This window comes from Carlito syrichta, unplaced genomic scaffold (genome assembly GCF_000164805.1).
Source record: "Carlito syrichta isolate Samal-C Ts95f unplaced genomic scaffold, Tarsius_syrichta-2.0.1 Scaffold316500, whole genome shotgun sequence".
NCBI classification, from domain to species: domain Eukaryota; kingdom Metazoa; phylum Chordata; class Mammalia; order Primates; family Tarsiidae; genus Carlito; species Carlito syrichta.
In genome coordinates, this window is record NW_007260596.1 from 578,377 (window position 1) to 593,963 (window position 15,587).

The 15,587-nt window shown below is 41.1% G+C and overlaps 1 protein-coding gene across 1 annotated transcript in view; it reads right to left on the bottom strand.

Moving 5' to 3' along the window:
• The window catches only part of CUNH12orf42 (chromosome unknown C12orf42 homolog), a 91,578-nt gene extending 80,503 nt beyond the window's left edge, over positions 1-11,075 (bottom strand). Inside the window, 2 exon segments of the mRNA XM_008074598.2 lie at positions 10,527-10,606; positions 10,829-11,075. Of these exon segments, the coding sequence (XP_008072789.2) occupies positions 10,527-10,606; positions 10,829-11,075 (327 nt within the window).
• Between the last annotated feature and the right edge of the window lie 4,512 nt (positions 11,076-15,587).

Below are 15,587 nucleotides of genomic sequence, written 5' to 3' on the forward strand. Positions count from 1 at the left end.
ACTAGATAGAATTAATCAAGAATTCAAACAAATAGAGCCTCACATTTGACAGGAGACAACATAGCAGGCTGGAAAGAGTTCAGTCACAAAACTTAGGAGACCCAAGTTCAAGTCTAAAGAGTCTGGTCCACCGGTCACTTCCTTGAGCCGATCATGATCTGTACCTCAGGTTTCTCATCAGGGAAGCTAGAAAGTTTGGCTATATCCTTCCTGAGGACCAACAATTCCAGGTGGAAATACTCGTCAGAGCCTCCGCATCGTCATTTATTTGCTCATTCTGAAATTGAACTGAGCTTTCAGATGGTTTGAGATCTCCAGATTGGTAGACTTTATCAATATAGCCCTGTTTCCTTTAAAGTGTAACATACAGACTAGTACATAAAGAAACACTTATTGCTGGAAAAACAAATCCCATTTCAAAATCTAAAGACTAAAAATTAACCAGTCACTTCATGTTTTTAGCAAACACACTTAACATTGTGTGTGGCTTTATTGTCTCCCTGGTGAATAGAAGCCTTTAAAATGTATATGCCTAGAAATGAATGCCGTGTCAAATCTATTGGCACTGCGTGTTTAAACACCTGCTTCTCATCACCAGCCCTTCATAATATTGTTAAACAATAATTACACTTATGATGAGTAATGAATCCAGATATATTCTTCGTTGAGATGTGCTCATTCTTATGTTATAAGTCACCCATTAGGAGCATATGAAAGCCACTCAGGTAAAAATAGGATTCATAAATACATCCATCTGATACTCAATAGAGTTTTAAAATGGTTATAGCAAATTGTAATGGCGTCATCTTCTTATTTATTTTCCTGAAAATGATCGATTTTTGTTTACCACAATTCTAAATTTTACTTGCCTAATCAGATTTAAATCTTTTTTAAAAAGTGTTAGCCGGACTCGGTGGCTCAGCCTGTAATCCCGCGCCTTTGGGATGCTGAGGTGAATGGATTGCCTGAGCCCGCGGGCTCGAGACCCGCCTGGGCAGCGAGACCTCATCTCTACAATAAATCAAAAAATCAGCTGGTCATGGTAGCGCGTGCCTGTAATTCCGGCTACTCGGAAGGCTGAAGCGGAAGGATCGCCGGAGCCCAGCAGGCGAGGCTGCGGTGACCAGGAGCGGCCACTGCACTCCAGTCTGGGCAACAGAGTGAGACTCCAACTCAAAAAAAAAAGTGTTACTTTGAAATGTTTTGATTTTTTTTCTACTTGGAATGAAAAAGGCAACTTGCACTCAAGGCTAAGCTTGCTTGGAGGCCACCCCTCTCACTTTTCCTAAAACCGACCTTTGAGAACCTCAGAGGAAATCATTCACTTACTTCCCAAACCAGAAAGACAGCAGTATGCCCATCACTGTGGCCAAGAGGACCGGCTCCATGAAAAGGGGACACAAGGGCAGAGGGCACTTGTCAAAGGAATAACAGTGACGGCCAGCATGCCCGGCAGCACGGTTCTAAGCATTCCACATCCGGCTCACCTGATGCCCACAATCTTGAGGTGGGTGCTGTAGGCAGCACACTTTGCAGATGAGGAAGCGAATGCACAGAAAGATGAGGCATTCCTCTAAAAGCCCCAGGACACAAAGTGGCAAAGCCAAGATTTGAACTCAGGACGTCTGAACTCCCCGCCCTCAGCCGGCTACTGTTTGCCACCCAGTGAAGCAACAGCCGCTAGAGAGCAAGTATCAGCAACTTCTGCTTCACCTTTCTGAGTGACCAAAAATACAGTCATGAGCTTAGTGACAATTCCAAACTCCACTGTGGAACTGAGCTAGTTTTTTGGAGATCCTTCTAGTCCTGCCCCGGTTATCTCCAGCTTATCAATAGAAGCTTAGCTGTCCTCTCCCAATATGCTAAGCCCAAAAGTTCATCTGATCAGCATCACATCCACCCCGGGAAAATGGCTCTGAATGAGGGCTCAAAGTCCTCTGCCTCTTCTGAAATCCTTTTAAATGTGGTCCTTTGATCCACAGGCACACAGTTTATCACAGAAAAGTTGATGCTACGGAGGGCTAGAATGATCTCGGATATATCCACTGCTTCCACAGTGTGGGATGCTTAAAGGACTCGAACAGGTTGCCATGCACTTCCTTTCCCAGTTGTCTTTGAAGCCACCTTCCTGAAGGGAGCCAGCTTGGAAGTGAGTTCAACACCCACATGCACCCTGGACTGTCAACTGCAGCTCCAGGTGTTAGACCTGGAAGGGCATTTTGAGGCACCAGAACCCTGGTTTCCTGGGGGGAAATCTCTACCTGAGAGCTCTTCCTCCACCTCCAAGAAGCCAGTCCGAACGATCTTGTTAAACCAAAGTCACATCCTGCAGCCCACGTCCCAAAGTCCAGTTCCCAATGGTTTCCTACCAGGCTGAACAGGAACTGGGATGCTCATCATAGCTTTGACCGTGTGGGGACATTTTTGAATATGAAAGGGAAGTCTATACATAATTATTCTGGAACCACAGATAGAAACCTGGACCGTCCTAGCTAAATAGGGATGTGCTCAATATCTCTTTGCTCCATCTACAATCCTCCCCACACTCACTCTCCCCTAGCCTCTTTGCTGTTCATTCAATATCTCAGGCCTTCTATTGTCTCAGGACCTCTGCACTTGCTGTTCCCTCTCCCTGAACACTATTCCTCTAAATATCTTTATGGCTTAATCCTTTATCTCCTTCAACCTCTCTGATAAATATTTCTATTAGCTTCCCATGACTACGATATTTTCAAAGTGGCCACCACACACGCACGTGCGCGCGCGCACACACACACACACACACACACACACACACACTTATCCGTCTTGGTTTTTTTTTAATTATCATAAACTATCATATATTCCATTTGTTCATTTTGTGTCTTTCTATCTTCCCCAGGGCCTCCATATGTAATTGTTCAGGTCAAGTTCCACATCCTTCTTGTCAAGCCTCTCACCAGAGATGAGGGTTGCATCATCCTAGAGAAAGCATCCTCTCTCACCTACAGAATATTGAGGCAAAAGCTCCAGGTATCCTAGCAGTGGCCCTGGTCTTCCCTGCTGGAATGTAAGCCCTATGACATGAAAATACTTTGCTCCCTGCTCATTATCTACTGCCAATGCTTAGAACATTGCCTAGCATGTGATAGCTTCTCGAAAACATTTGTCAACTAACAAATAAATGAAAATAAGACTCAGCTCTGCTGTCACATTCCTCAAGAGCTGAAATGTTCCTTCCCACTTTTCTGATCTAAGTTTCTCTCCCTTCCTTCACTGTTTCTCTTTCTTTCTTAAACACACTTACATTCTTAACCCAAATCAACTTGCAGCGAACACTTCATCTTAACACTTCAAGATAACTCCGTTTAAAAGCATCTCATAGATAATTGCTCAATTTCAGATTTAACCCCATCAGTTCAAAGTTCAACGTCATTTTCAAGAGTGTTTCCGCACTCAGGTGTGCTTTCTACTCCTGCCTTCCAGAGTGGTGCTTTGCGGGAGAAAACATTTTTCCTTGTCACCAGGAAAGGGGCGATGACTCTGAGTGCCATCTGCTGGGCTTCTCCTGGTCTCTGGAGAGTCTCTCCTGCCTGGTCTTTCCACTTTACTCTCTCTCCTTTGTTGCCTCCATAACTGATGTAACTGGTCCCAATAGACCTTTGGGATGGATGGGGGCAGTGTCAGCCTCTGATACTGATCCCCTTCTACGGTCCTGGGTCTGGAGGTCGCTACAGCTTGGAGCTTCCGCATGTAAACACCAGGCTACTCCTTGGTCTGGCTCCTCTCAGCTCATCTATCACACTCTGCATCTAACAGGAAGTTCTGGAACCCCCTACCACTGTTGAGCTGTAGGGAAACTGAGGTGCTTGTCAGGTGGGTTCTCTCTCTTTATCTCCCCACTCCTGCCTGGAAAACGCTATGCTTAGCCGGGTCCGGTGGCTCAGCCTGTAATCCCGCGCCTTTGGGAGGCTGAGGTGAGTGGATTGCCTGAGCCCGCGGGTTCGAGACCCGCCTGGGCAGCGAGACCTCATCTCTACAATAAATCAAAAAATCAGCCGGGCGTGGTAGCGCATGCCTGTAATTCCGGCTATTCGGAAGGCTGAGGCGGAAGGATCGCTGGAGCCCAGCAGGCGAGGCTGCGGTGGCCAGGAGCACTGCACTCCAGTCTGGGTGACCGAGTGGGACTCCAACTCAAAAAAATAAACAAACAAACAAACAAATAAATAGATAAATAAATAAATAAAAATGCTATACTTTTGCATTTAGATTTGCAAACTGTTGATTACTATGATGCATCGTGAGTACACAAGTGTTTGCTATTGTTTTCTCTAGACTTTTAGATGCCTGAAATATTCCCAAGCTCAGAATAAAAAGACATATTACCTTTTCTACTCTACTATTCCTCTTCACATTAACGAGGGTTTCCCAGGGATTCAGAGAGAAATAAAGGGACCAGTCGGAATGGTTGCTATATTTCCTCTGGCCCAGAACAACTTCAAGATCATAATATGCTACACTCATGACGTTCTAGCCTTGGCCAAAGCCTGAAGCATTCTCCTTCTCTTTTTCTCCTCTTTCTCAGGCCAGAATGCAATAGGCTCAGCTGTGGGGTGGCCTCAGTTGAGAACCAAGAGGATTCTTGGAGAACTAGTGACGCAGGCTCCACATAATCAGGTCCCAGTATGGGCTAGGCTTGTTCTCCAGCCCCCAGACTGAGTCCAGCCCCTGGTCCAAAGGGAAACAGATGACAGTTTTGTGGGGTAGCTCAGTCTGGAAACCTGACCCATGGCAGGGGGGAATGCTTCATCTTCCCCAAATCCCTCTTGCTAGAGCAGGACAAGGGACCTCTGAGGAGGGCTGGTTGGAGGAAACTAAACCCAGAGGGGCTGGTGCTCACCTTCCATCTCCATACAATAGCCCCACAGCCCAGACCTGTGCAGAGCAGTACCAGGGATGACATGGGAGTAGAGGGAATTAAGAAACAGGCTGAAAGACTGCTCCAGATTCCCTTTCCATTTCGTATTTAGAAGTGGAACATGGGATTTAACTATGTGCAAAAAACCAAAAAGCGGTCAGATTCACAATGACTCTTCTCCAACCTGAAATGTATCTTCTCAGGATCTGCCCTCCTCTGAGAAAGAAACCCAGAGGAAAGGAGGAGAGAATGAGTCATTCCCTTCTAAAAGTCAAGTCTCAGGTGAATTACTGCTTTGTATTCTCTCTTCTGCATATCTCTTTTTGAGGGTACTAGATTGCTATAATTCCCAACACATTCACGATGTTATTCCACTGTCCATCATTGCTGATGAAAAGTCTACTGTGAGTGTGATTTGCATTTATCTGTAGGTGATACGTAAGATCCATCTCTTCTCTCTGTTCACTCACTATGTTCCAGGCACAGTTCTAAGAGCTTTACCTCCTTTAATCTATTTATTTTTATTGCAGTAAAATACAAGAGCATAAAATTTACCACTTTAACTATTTTTGAGTGTATAACTCAGTGACATTAAGTACATTCAAAATGTTATATAATCATCACCACTATTTCCAGAATTTTTCTCATCCCAAGCAGAATATCTGTACCCATTAATCTATAACACCCCCAGCCCCTGGTAACCTCTATTCTACTTTCTGTCTTTAAGAATTTGAGTATTCTAGATAGTGCATATATAAGGGTTCTCCAGAGAAACAAAACCAATAGGGTGTGTGTGTGTGTGTGTGTGTGTGTGTGTGTGTGTATCGAGAGAGAGAGAAATAGAGATTTATTACAAGTCTTGTGATTTCCTGCCTGTAAGCTGGAGGCCCAGGAAAGCCAGTGGTGTAGTTCCAGTTCAAACCCAAAGACCTGAAAACCAGGGGAGCCCCTGGTGTAACTCTCAGTCCAAATTCAAATGCCTGAGAATCAGAGAGCCAATGCCCAACAGCAAGAGAAGATGATGTGCCAGTTCAAGTAGAGAGAGCAAATTCACCTTTTCCAACTTCTCAGACTCATCCAATAAACAGATTGGATGATATCCAGACACATTGGTGAGAGCAGATCTTCCTTACTCAGCTGTCTGAATCAAATATTCACCTCTTCCAGAAACATCCTCACAGGCATAATCCCAAAATTATATTTTACCAGCTATCTGGTCATCCCTTAGCTCAGTCAAGTTGACACATAAAATTAACCATCACACTGTATACAAGGTCTGACAACTAAGTTCATGAGCTCATCCTAGAAAAAGAGCTACATATCTCATTGCTGAATATCACTATGGTCATCTCCCAAGTACTCCTCTTGGGAAGCTATACACTGATGCCAGTTCCTAGTCCACCCATCAAAGCAGTTTTGGAGCTCCTTTTCTGGAATGGCCATCAGAGCTGTCATCACAAGAATGTTGGAGTTTTAATTAAAACAATGAACAAACAGAAAATTTCTTGTTAAACTTGGCAAGAGTGAAAGTGAAATCAGGGACATGTTAGTCCAAGTTTATGGGGATAATACCATGAAGAAAATAGTAGTGTGCAAATGGATTAAATGTTTTCTGAGGGGAGAGAAAGTGTCATTGATGAAAAGTGATTAGTATGGTCAGTAACAAGCAGAAGTGATGAAAACACTGCAAAAATTCATCAAATTGCATGTCAAAATCACCGGCTGACTGTAAGAGGCATAGTAAACAAAATAAACATTGATAGAGAAACAGTTAGGAAAATCTTAACTGAAAATCTTAGCATGAGAAAAGTGTGTTAAAAATGGTCCCAAAGGAATTCTTGCATCACAACAATGCACCAGCTCACACAGCACTCTATGTGAGGGAGCTTTTAGCCAGTAAGCAAATAACTGTATTGGTACACCTTCCCTACTCACCTGATCTGGCCCCCAGCGACTTTCATCTTCACCCAAAGATAAAAGGAATGTTGAAGGGAAGACATTTGATGGCATTTAGGACATCCAGGGAAATACAATGACAGCTTGGATAGCCATTTCAGAAAAAGAGTTCCAAAACTACTTTGACAGGTGGACTAGGCACTAGTGTCAGTGCATAGCTTCTCAAGGGGAGCACTTCAAAGGTGACCATAGTGATATTCAGTAATGAGGTATGTAGCACTTTTTCTAGGATGAGTTCTCAAACTAAATTGTCACATCTGACATAAGAGAAAACATGCAATATTTGTGCTTTTGTGTCTGGCTTATTTCACTTAGCATAATGTTTCCAAGGTTCATCCATGCTGAAGCATGTATCAAAACTTCATTCTTTTGCATGATGGAATCATATTCCATTGTACGTATATACCATGTTATCTTTATCCATTCTCCTATTGATGACACTTGGTTATCTCTATCTTGCAATTATTGTGAATAATGCTGGTATGAACACTGATATGGAATATCTGTCTGAGTGTCTGTTTTCAATTCTTTAGGGGTAAAATTGTTGAATCATATGATAATTTTGTTTAACTTTTTTAGGAACTGCCAAATTGTTTTCTACATTGGCTCCACCATTTTCCACTCCCACCAGCAATGTATGGGAGTTCCAATTTCCCCACATCCTCTCTTGTTATTGTCCTTTTTATATATATTCATATAATAGCCATCATAATGGGTGTGAAGTAGTATCTCATTGTGGTTTTAATCTACATTTCCTTGATGATTAATGGTTTTGAACATCTTTTCATGTGCTTATTGGCCATTTGTAGGTCTTCTTGGGAGAAAATTATATTCAAATCCTTTGTCCATTTTTTAATTGGGTTGCCTTTTTGTTGCTGATGATGGGTTGCAGTTCTTTATATATTCTGGATTGTAATCATATATATTATATATTGTCATTTATATAAAATCATATATAACATATATGTGATTTAAAATATTTTCTCATTTTGTAGATTGTCTTTTTGCTTTCTTGATCGTTTCCTTTGATGCACAAAAGTTTTTAATTTCAATGAAATCCAGTTTAGCTATTTTTTTTCTTTTGTTTTGGTGTCATATTTAAGAAATTTTACCAAATCTAAAATCATAAAGATTTCTCTTTATGTTTTCTTCCAAGAGTTTTATAGTTTTAATTCTTACATGTAAGTCTTTGATTCATTTTGAGGTAATTTCTGAATATGGTTTAAGGTATGTGTTCGATTTCATTCCTTCGTGAGACATTCATTTTTTTCTAGATCAGTGTGTTGAAAAACTGTCCTTTTTCCATTGAATGAATCTTGGCACCCTTGTTGAAAGTTACTAGACCACACATTTTTAACCTGTTCCGTCAGTGTATGTATCTGTCTTTTTGCCAGTACCATACCGTTTGATTACTATAGTTTTGGAGTAAGTTTTTAAATCAAGAAATGTGAGCCCTCCACATTTGTTTTGACTATTTGGAAGTTCCTTGAAATTCCATATAAATTTTAGGATAGTTTTCCTATTTCTGAAAAAAAAAAATCCATTGGTATTTTGATAGTGATTACATGAAATTTGTAGATCACTTTGGGTAGTATTATCATATTAAGTCTTCTAATCCGTGAATATAGACTGTCTTTTCATTTATTTAGGGCTTTAAAACTTTCCTTAATCAGCCGGGCGTGGTAGCGCATGCCTGTAATTCCGGCTACTCGGAAGGCTGAGGCAGAAGGATCGCCAGAGTCCAGCAGGTCGAGGCTGCAGTGGCTGGGAGCGGCCACTGCACTCCAGTCTGGGCGACAGAGTGAGCCTCCAACTCAAAAAAAAAAAAAAAAAAACTTTCCTTTAGTGGTTTTTTATAGTTTTCAGTTTTCTTCCTTTATTAAATTTATTCCTAAGCATTTTATTCTTTTTGATGCCATTTTAAATGGAATTTCTTTCTTAATGTCCTTTTCAGATTATTCATTGCTAGTGCATAGAAATATAACTGATTTTTATGTGTTGATTTTCCTGAATTTATTAATTAACTATAACTCAAACAAATCTGTGAAACAAATCTGGGAAGTAGTAATTGTCAATGCCCAGGCACTGGTACTAGCAGCCAGACTCATGAACTGGTAACACATGAAGAAAGGACAAGAAGCTCTGTTTCTCTTTGAGCCTGCAGTGCAGTAGTAGAAAATGCAAACTTGAGTCTCTGTCACAGAAATGGCAGCAGTGCAAGCTATGGCATATCATTCTCAGTGATGGAGGTGATAGCAGATGGTATCAGGTATCCGATCAGTGTCCTTCGAGGCACTGTTCTTAGAAACCCACCCTTGGGTCTGGTTGCCTAGCTCTCCCAATGATCCTGTAAAGCACCCGATTTTTTTCACTCAATTCCTTTTCTGATTACTCAGTTCGAGTTTGCTTCTATTGGTTACAAGTAAGACTCTTATTTGATGCGTTTCAACAATAACATATGCCCCCATTCTCTTATTCTGCTTTTCTATCTGCTTATTATCTGGCTCTCACACTGAAATGGAAGCCCCATGAGGTCATGCTTTTTGTTTTGTTCACTGCTATTTCCTAAAATAATGCCCTGTACATAATGTACTTAATACAATTTGTTGAATGAATGAAATATCGAACGTTTGCTAATTTAGCCCTGTGAGAAGGCCAAAGCAACTCTGTCTTGGATGTTAGTATGCCATGTTGGCTTTTGATTAACTCCAGTTCCAGGAAGACTTATAAGATTTCCAATTTATTTATTGTTCTTTGTGTCAGAGCAGGTATTTACCTTAAATCCTACCCTTAGGCAAAAAAAATAAAAATAAAATAAAAACTTTGATTGCACATCCCTTCTGAATCATTGCTTCTCTATGGCATATAAGCCCTGAACCGGGGGGGTTAATGGTACCGGGATCTACCATCTTGTCTCACTGCTGTCCGAGACACAGACATAACTTCTGTTCATGAGTCCCTATTAAATGTTTTTTTTCTAAGAAACTAGATATGTCAGCCTCTTTCTTTGGCCTCTCAGCTTCCTTGGATTATGGGGGCAGATTTGTATAGACCTGCCTACCACGTAAGACCATTAACAATCATACAAGTCTGTTAGAAACCAAAACCTATGATGTTTATCCCTAACTCAATGCCTATGATTCCACCCCTGAAAAGTAACCTTTTCCAGCTTTGTGTTCTACGACAATAGGCAAAGAAAATTCTTAGAGATCAGAGGAATCTATAGTGGGACCTCCCCCAGGTATGTAGATCTGTCCTTTGTATCATTTCTGTAGGACACTGACTTTCCAGCTAACATCTGGGCCAATTTTAGTAGTTTTGCTAAAGTGAATGGACACTTTCTCCTTCCGATGCTCATATTAGATATCTGAAAACCAAACATTTCTAAATCTTCCAGAGACGATGCTTAAATGCCTGCGAAAGCACTTAGTTGAATATAACAGGTGTCTCCAGACCATCTCAGCCACAGTAGGAGTTAATCCCCTGCTAAAATCACAGAGGAGATTGGAAATGAGCTCATACCATGTCATGCTGAGATGAAGACACTCCATTTTTCAAATTACTCTCTTATAAAAATCTAAAAATGCCTTCCTGTCCAAATCTTGCTCTCACCTGCTGAGAAAACGATGCCTTTTTTTTAGACCACAAGTTGTCTGCTTTGCCCCACGTTTACCTTACTTCTTAGAGTCCTCAGGTCGCCTGTGGCATGGCGGCCTCCTGGCTCATTCTTTAAAATGTTCATTTTAACACTTGCTGTGGAAAAGTTCATTTCAAGGTTACTAACCTGTTTATGACCAATTTTCTCCTGTGTCTTCTCCATGTTGAGCCAATAGCTTATATACAAATCTTGAATGGCACGGAATTTTAAAATACATACTCAATATATGATCATTGATTTGGCTACCATTTGAAATATGGAACTACATGAAAACACACTTTTCAGAAAGCACTTTATTTTTTTCCACAAATACTAACCATTGTTTCCCAGCAGTACTATCAAGAGAGGCTCCAGGACAGCAAGTTCTGGAGGGGTGGCATTAGTGGACAACTCACTGGGAGGCACAGTTGGAGTCACCCCTGTCCCACAAGGAGGGTCCCAGCCACTGAGGCTGATGCCAGTCAGAGTAAATCCCATCCAGTGCCGGGCTACAGGCTGGGGACAAGGGAAGACAGGTGGGAGCTTGGTACGGATGTGGGAGTTTCCAGAGGAAAGCAAGGTCATGCCGGGAACAAAACCAGAAAAGCAGGACCAGAAGCTCACCAGACTATCTCCAGCACGTGCAAATTGCCTAGTTCATTCATTTGTGTGTTCCATAAATACAAAGTGCGCATCCTGCTGGTACATCACAGAGTGTACGTTCTAGCACATAGCAGGCACTGAATGAATACTTGTTGAGTTAATGAACTGAAGAAATTGACTGAGCCCCCTTTTTTCTGATATGGTATCTTCATCTGCCACATTAGGAGGTAGAAAGAATAATTATTTTAAGAAGTTGGTCACAATATTTGAAATTTGGTGAGAAGACTAGTGAGAATGTGACTTAGTCTCATTATTATTAACAATGACCTCATATATAATGTTTCTTGGCATAGTAATTTAAAATAGCATAAAACAATCCTAATTAGGCATGAGAGGATATTATTCACCTCTACTTTATCTCATTTATTTTTAAATTGATGGGATAGCCTATCCAATAAATGAGATAAGTACTATTTAGTTATAATGTATTTATATGCATTTATATACTATTATTTATGAACTAAATTATATGTATTCATATACTAAGTTATAATATATTTATAGATTAAATACATTATAACGTAGTGTCTAACATTCTAATGAATGGAATAATACATATATATGTACATATTAAATAAAAGTAGATATGGGCCCTACATTTTTTCGCTGCTAGATGTTTGCAATTTAAATCTGAATACCGAGGGACTTCTGGGAAGATGGCAGTGAAGCCAGTTGGACTATGCAAGTCCCAGTGATTGAGGAAGTGTATGGAAAATTTTGCGTACATGTCTGTGAGTAAGTGGACATGTGAGTGACTGGCTGAATGGGGACTCGGGAGCAAGTGACCAGAACTCTCCTGGTGAAGTGGCTGGTGCCACAGCTGCTCAGCTTGGACCCTAACACTGCCCAGGGCACAGGGGCCAAGTGTTATTTTCTAAAAATCAGCAAAGTCCTTCCTGGAAGAAGCTGACAAGAGTGACTGTCGACTCCTGCCTTAGCATGGCAGCTCCTGGCCGGACACTGGCAGTAAGGGCTGCAGAAGGAGCACAGCAAGAGAGCCCAGAGGCAGAGCCCCACCAGAGGAGAAGAAACAGGCACCCTGCCACCATCTTGAAAACTGGGCAGGGAAGTGCTCCAGCTTGCTCACCAAAGACTGACAGACATGATTTCTGTGATGGCAGGTTAGCTACTCGGGGTTGATCATGACCCAGAGGGAATATCCCAAAAGCACAAACTCCGGAGGGACAGAAGTACAGAGTCTCAAGCACCCCCACCCCCTATCTTGATTCAGCTGTGGGACAGAGAGTGTGACCAGAAAAGGATGAAGAAGATCCCAGCTGTGTGTCCAGGTTTGGCCCAGCCTTCTCCTTCCCAGCAATCCTCTGAGCATCAGAACCACAGTTGGGGCACGACTGCGAGAGATGAACCCAGGCAGTGTCTGGACGTCAGCTGCAACAGGTGGACTCTACTCCAGGATAAACCTGGCCAGAGAGGAAGATTTGGGGAAGAGACAATTCTGCACCTCTCTACTGAGAAGATCCCCCTGACCATGCAGGAGTAGGAGGGAAGGACTGAAGCCCTACCAACCCACACCACCTCATCCTCTTTCCCCAGGTGGAACACTGAAGAGAATGTAAATGAGACCGCAGCTCCACAGAAGACAGCAGAGAGGCTTACCTGTGAACAGCAGAGAGAAACAGTTACAAGACCTGCCACAAGAGGCCAGGTTGTTTTTTGTTTGGGGGGTTTGTTTCTTTGTTTTTTAAATGTTTTTGTTTTTATTTGTGCATGAATGTGTATATGAGGATTCAAGCTGCATTCCCCCACCACCTTTTTTTTCTTTTTCTTTTTTCTTTCTTCTTTTTTTTCTTATTTTTTTCACATTTTGTTTTCTGTTTATGTATGTACATGAATGATTGAGAGTTCATCTTTCAGTTTTTGTTAGATTGTTTGTTTGTTTTTTGGACTTCCCCTGTTTTCAGTTTAATGTGTGTATGAATGCATCTGTGAGGGTTTGATTTGAATTCCTTTTTTTCTTCTCTTTTCATTTTTATATTTTTGGGGGAATGTGTGTGTGTGTTCAGTTTTAAAGTTTTTTTCTTTTTTGTTTGCTTTGTTTTGTTTTTATTTCCAGTTTGTTTTGGTTTTTGTGTGTGTGTGTGTGTGTGTGTGTGTGTGTGTGTTGCTTTGGTTTCTGCTTTTGTTTTTCTGTGTTTTTTATTTTATTTTATTTTTGTCCATCTTAGGTCATTCTACTTTTCTCTGTTCTCTTTATTGCTGTTACTGTATCTCGGACTTAGGGGGTTGTACACACATGTACCCATTACATTGTCATATAGAGTGGTAGTGAACAGTGAGTCTCAGGGAGCCCATACCACAATTGTTGTGATTTGCAACTCGTTTCTGAAACCTAGTTCTCCATCCTCCACCTTATTCAACTCTCAAAACTACAAGAGACAGCAAAGCTTCCCACTCACAGCCCTATTTCAAAATTAAACAAATTCAGAGCCCTGATCAGGGAAGAATGGAGAGTTGAGCAAACATCAGAAGTGAATGTCTCTCCCACTGCCACTGTAGAATTAAAGAGAAAAGAAAGAGATCAGTCATAAATGAGGAAAAAATTCAATGGAAGAACACAAGTAATTCCCAGTGTATCAAAGAGAAAACACCTTAAATATCAGACCTCAGAGCCCAAACAATGGAAGTCATCAATGACTGGCCCCAGAATACAACAGGGATTAAGGAATGAATGGAAAGAGTGAATAAGACTGAAGAAAGACAAGATTCAACATTGAAAGAACTTGTAACAGAGATATTGGTCATAAAATAACTTCATCCAGGAAATAAATAACAAAATGACAAGCATTGAAAGCAGAATTAATCAAGCAAAAGAACGAATCTCAGAACTTGAAGACCAAAACATGGAATTAAACTGATCTGTAAAAAACATAGAAAGAGAATTCAGAAAGAGCACAGCATCCAAGAGGTGTTTGATTATATCAAGAGGCCTATGCCTGATTGATATCCCAGAATAAGAAAGGGAAAGGGAGAACACCTTGGAGAAAATATTCTAGGAGTTTATCCAAGGAAACTTTCCTCATCTCAGCAGAGATATGACCATCCAAACACAAGAGATGCTGCAAGATATCTAATGAGAAGACCACCTCCTAGACACATAGTAATTCACCTACACAAAGTAGGCACAAAAGAAAAAATCCTAAAGGCAGCAAGGGAAAAAGGGAAAACCAATGAGAATATCAACAGAAACACTACAAGCTAGAAGGGATTGGAGTCCAATATTCAAAGTCCTCAGAGATAAACAATTTCAACCAATAATTACATACCCAGCCAAGCTCAGCTTCATCAGCAATGGAGAACTAAATCCTTCCCAGACATCCAATCCCTAAGAAATTATGCAGCTTCCAGACCAGCTCTACAGGAGATGCTTAAAAGTATTAAGCACAGAAGAAAGAAAAAAAGAATAACCACACACTTCTCAAGAGAACAGGAGAACACAGAATCAACAGAAAATACATCGCAACTGCAAACTTGAAAACACACACATACATCAACCCAAAAGTTAAAAGAAAACAAACAAACAAAGAAAAAACTTTATAGGAACCTCATGACAGATAAACAATCACATTTCAATAATCAACCTGAACGTCAATGGACTAAATCCACCACTGAAAAGACACAGAATGACAAACTGGCTAAAATCCATGACCCAATAATTTGCTGCACCCAGAAAACTCATCTCACAACAAGGGATGCACACAGACTCAAAGTTAAAGGTTGGAAAACGAATTTCCAGGTGAATGGATCACAAAAGAAGACAGGAGTCCCAATCTTAAAATCAGACAAAACAACCTTTAAGTTATCAAAAATTTTAAAAGATACTGAAGGATACTACATAATAATACAAGGTTCAATCCATCAACAAGAAATATCCATCCTAGCCAGGCTCAGTGGCTCAGCCTGTAATCCCACACTTTGGGAGGCTGAGGTGAGTGAATTGCCTGAGAACATGGGTTCGAGACCCACCTGGGCAACTTAGCGAGACCTCATCTCTACAATAAATCAAAAAATTAGCTGGGCATGGTGGCGCGTGCCTGTAGTTCCAGCTACTCGGAAGGCTGAGACGGAAGGATTGCCAGAGCCCAGCAGGTCGAGGTGCAGTGTCTGCATTTGGTAACTATATTCAAGAAACGTTTACTCAACTAACTTGAAGAATGGCTCCTCTGGGATAGATACAAATAAACTGTTGCATTTTTTTTTCTTCTCTTGAGATATAACTCCAGAAAGTCCTGCCATCCCTCACCTTCATCTCAAGCCTCTTGTTACTTGTTCATTTCCTCGCAATGTTTGTGTGAGAGAGATTTCCATTGTACCTTTGGTTAGAATAATACATCTATGATGATGTCAATAATTAGAACCTAAACAACATTGAAGTTAAGATCCTTCACTGCAGATCAGGGTGTCAACTGTATGGAA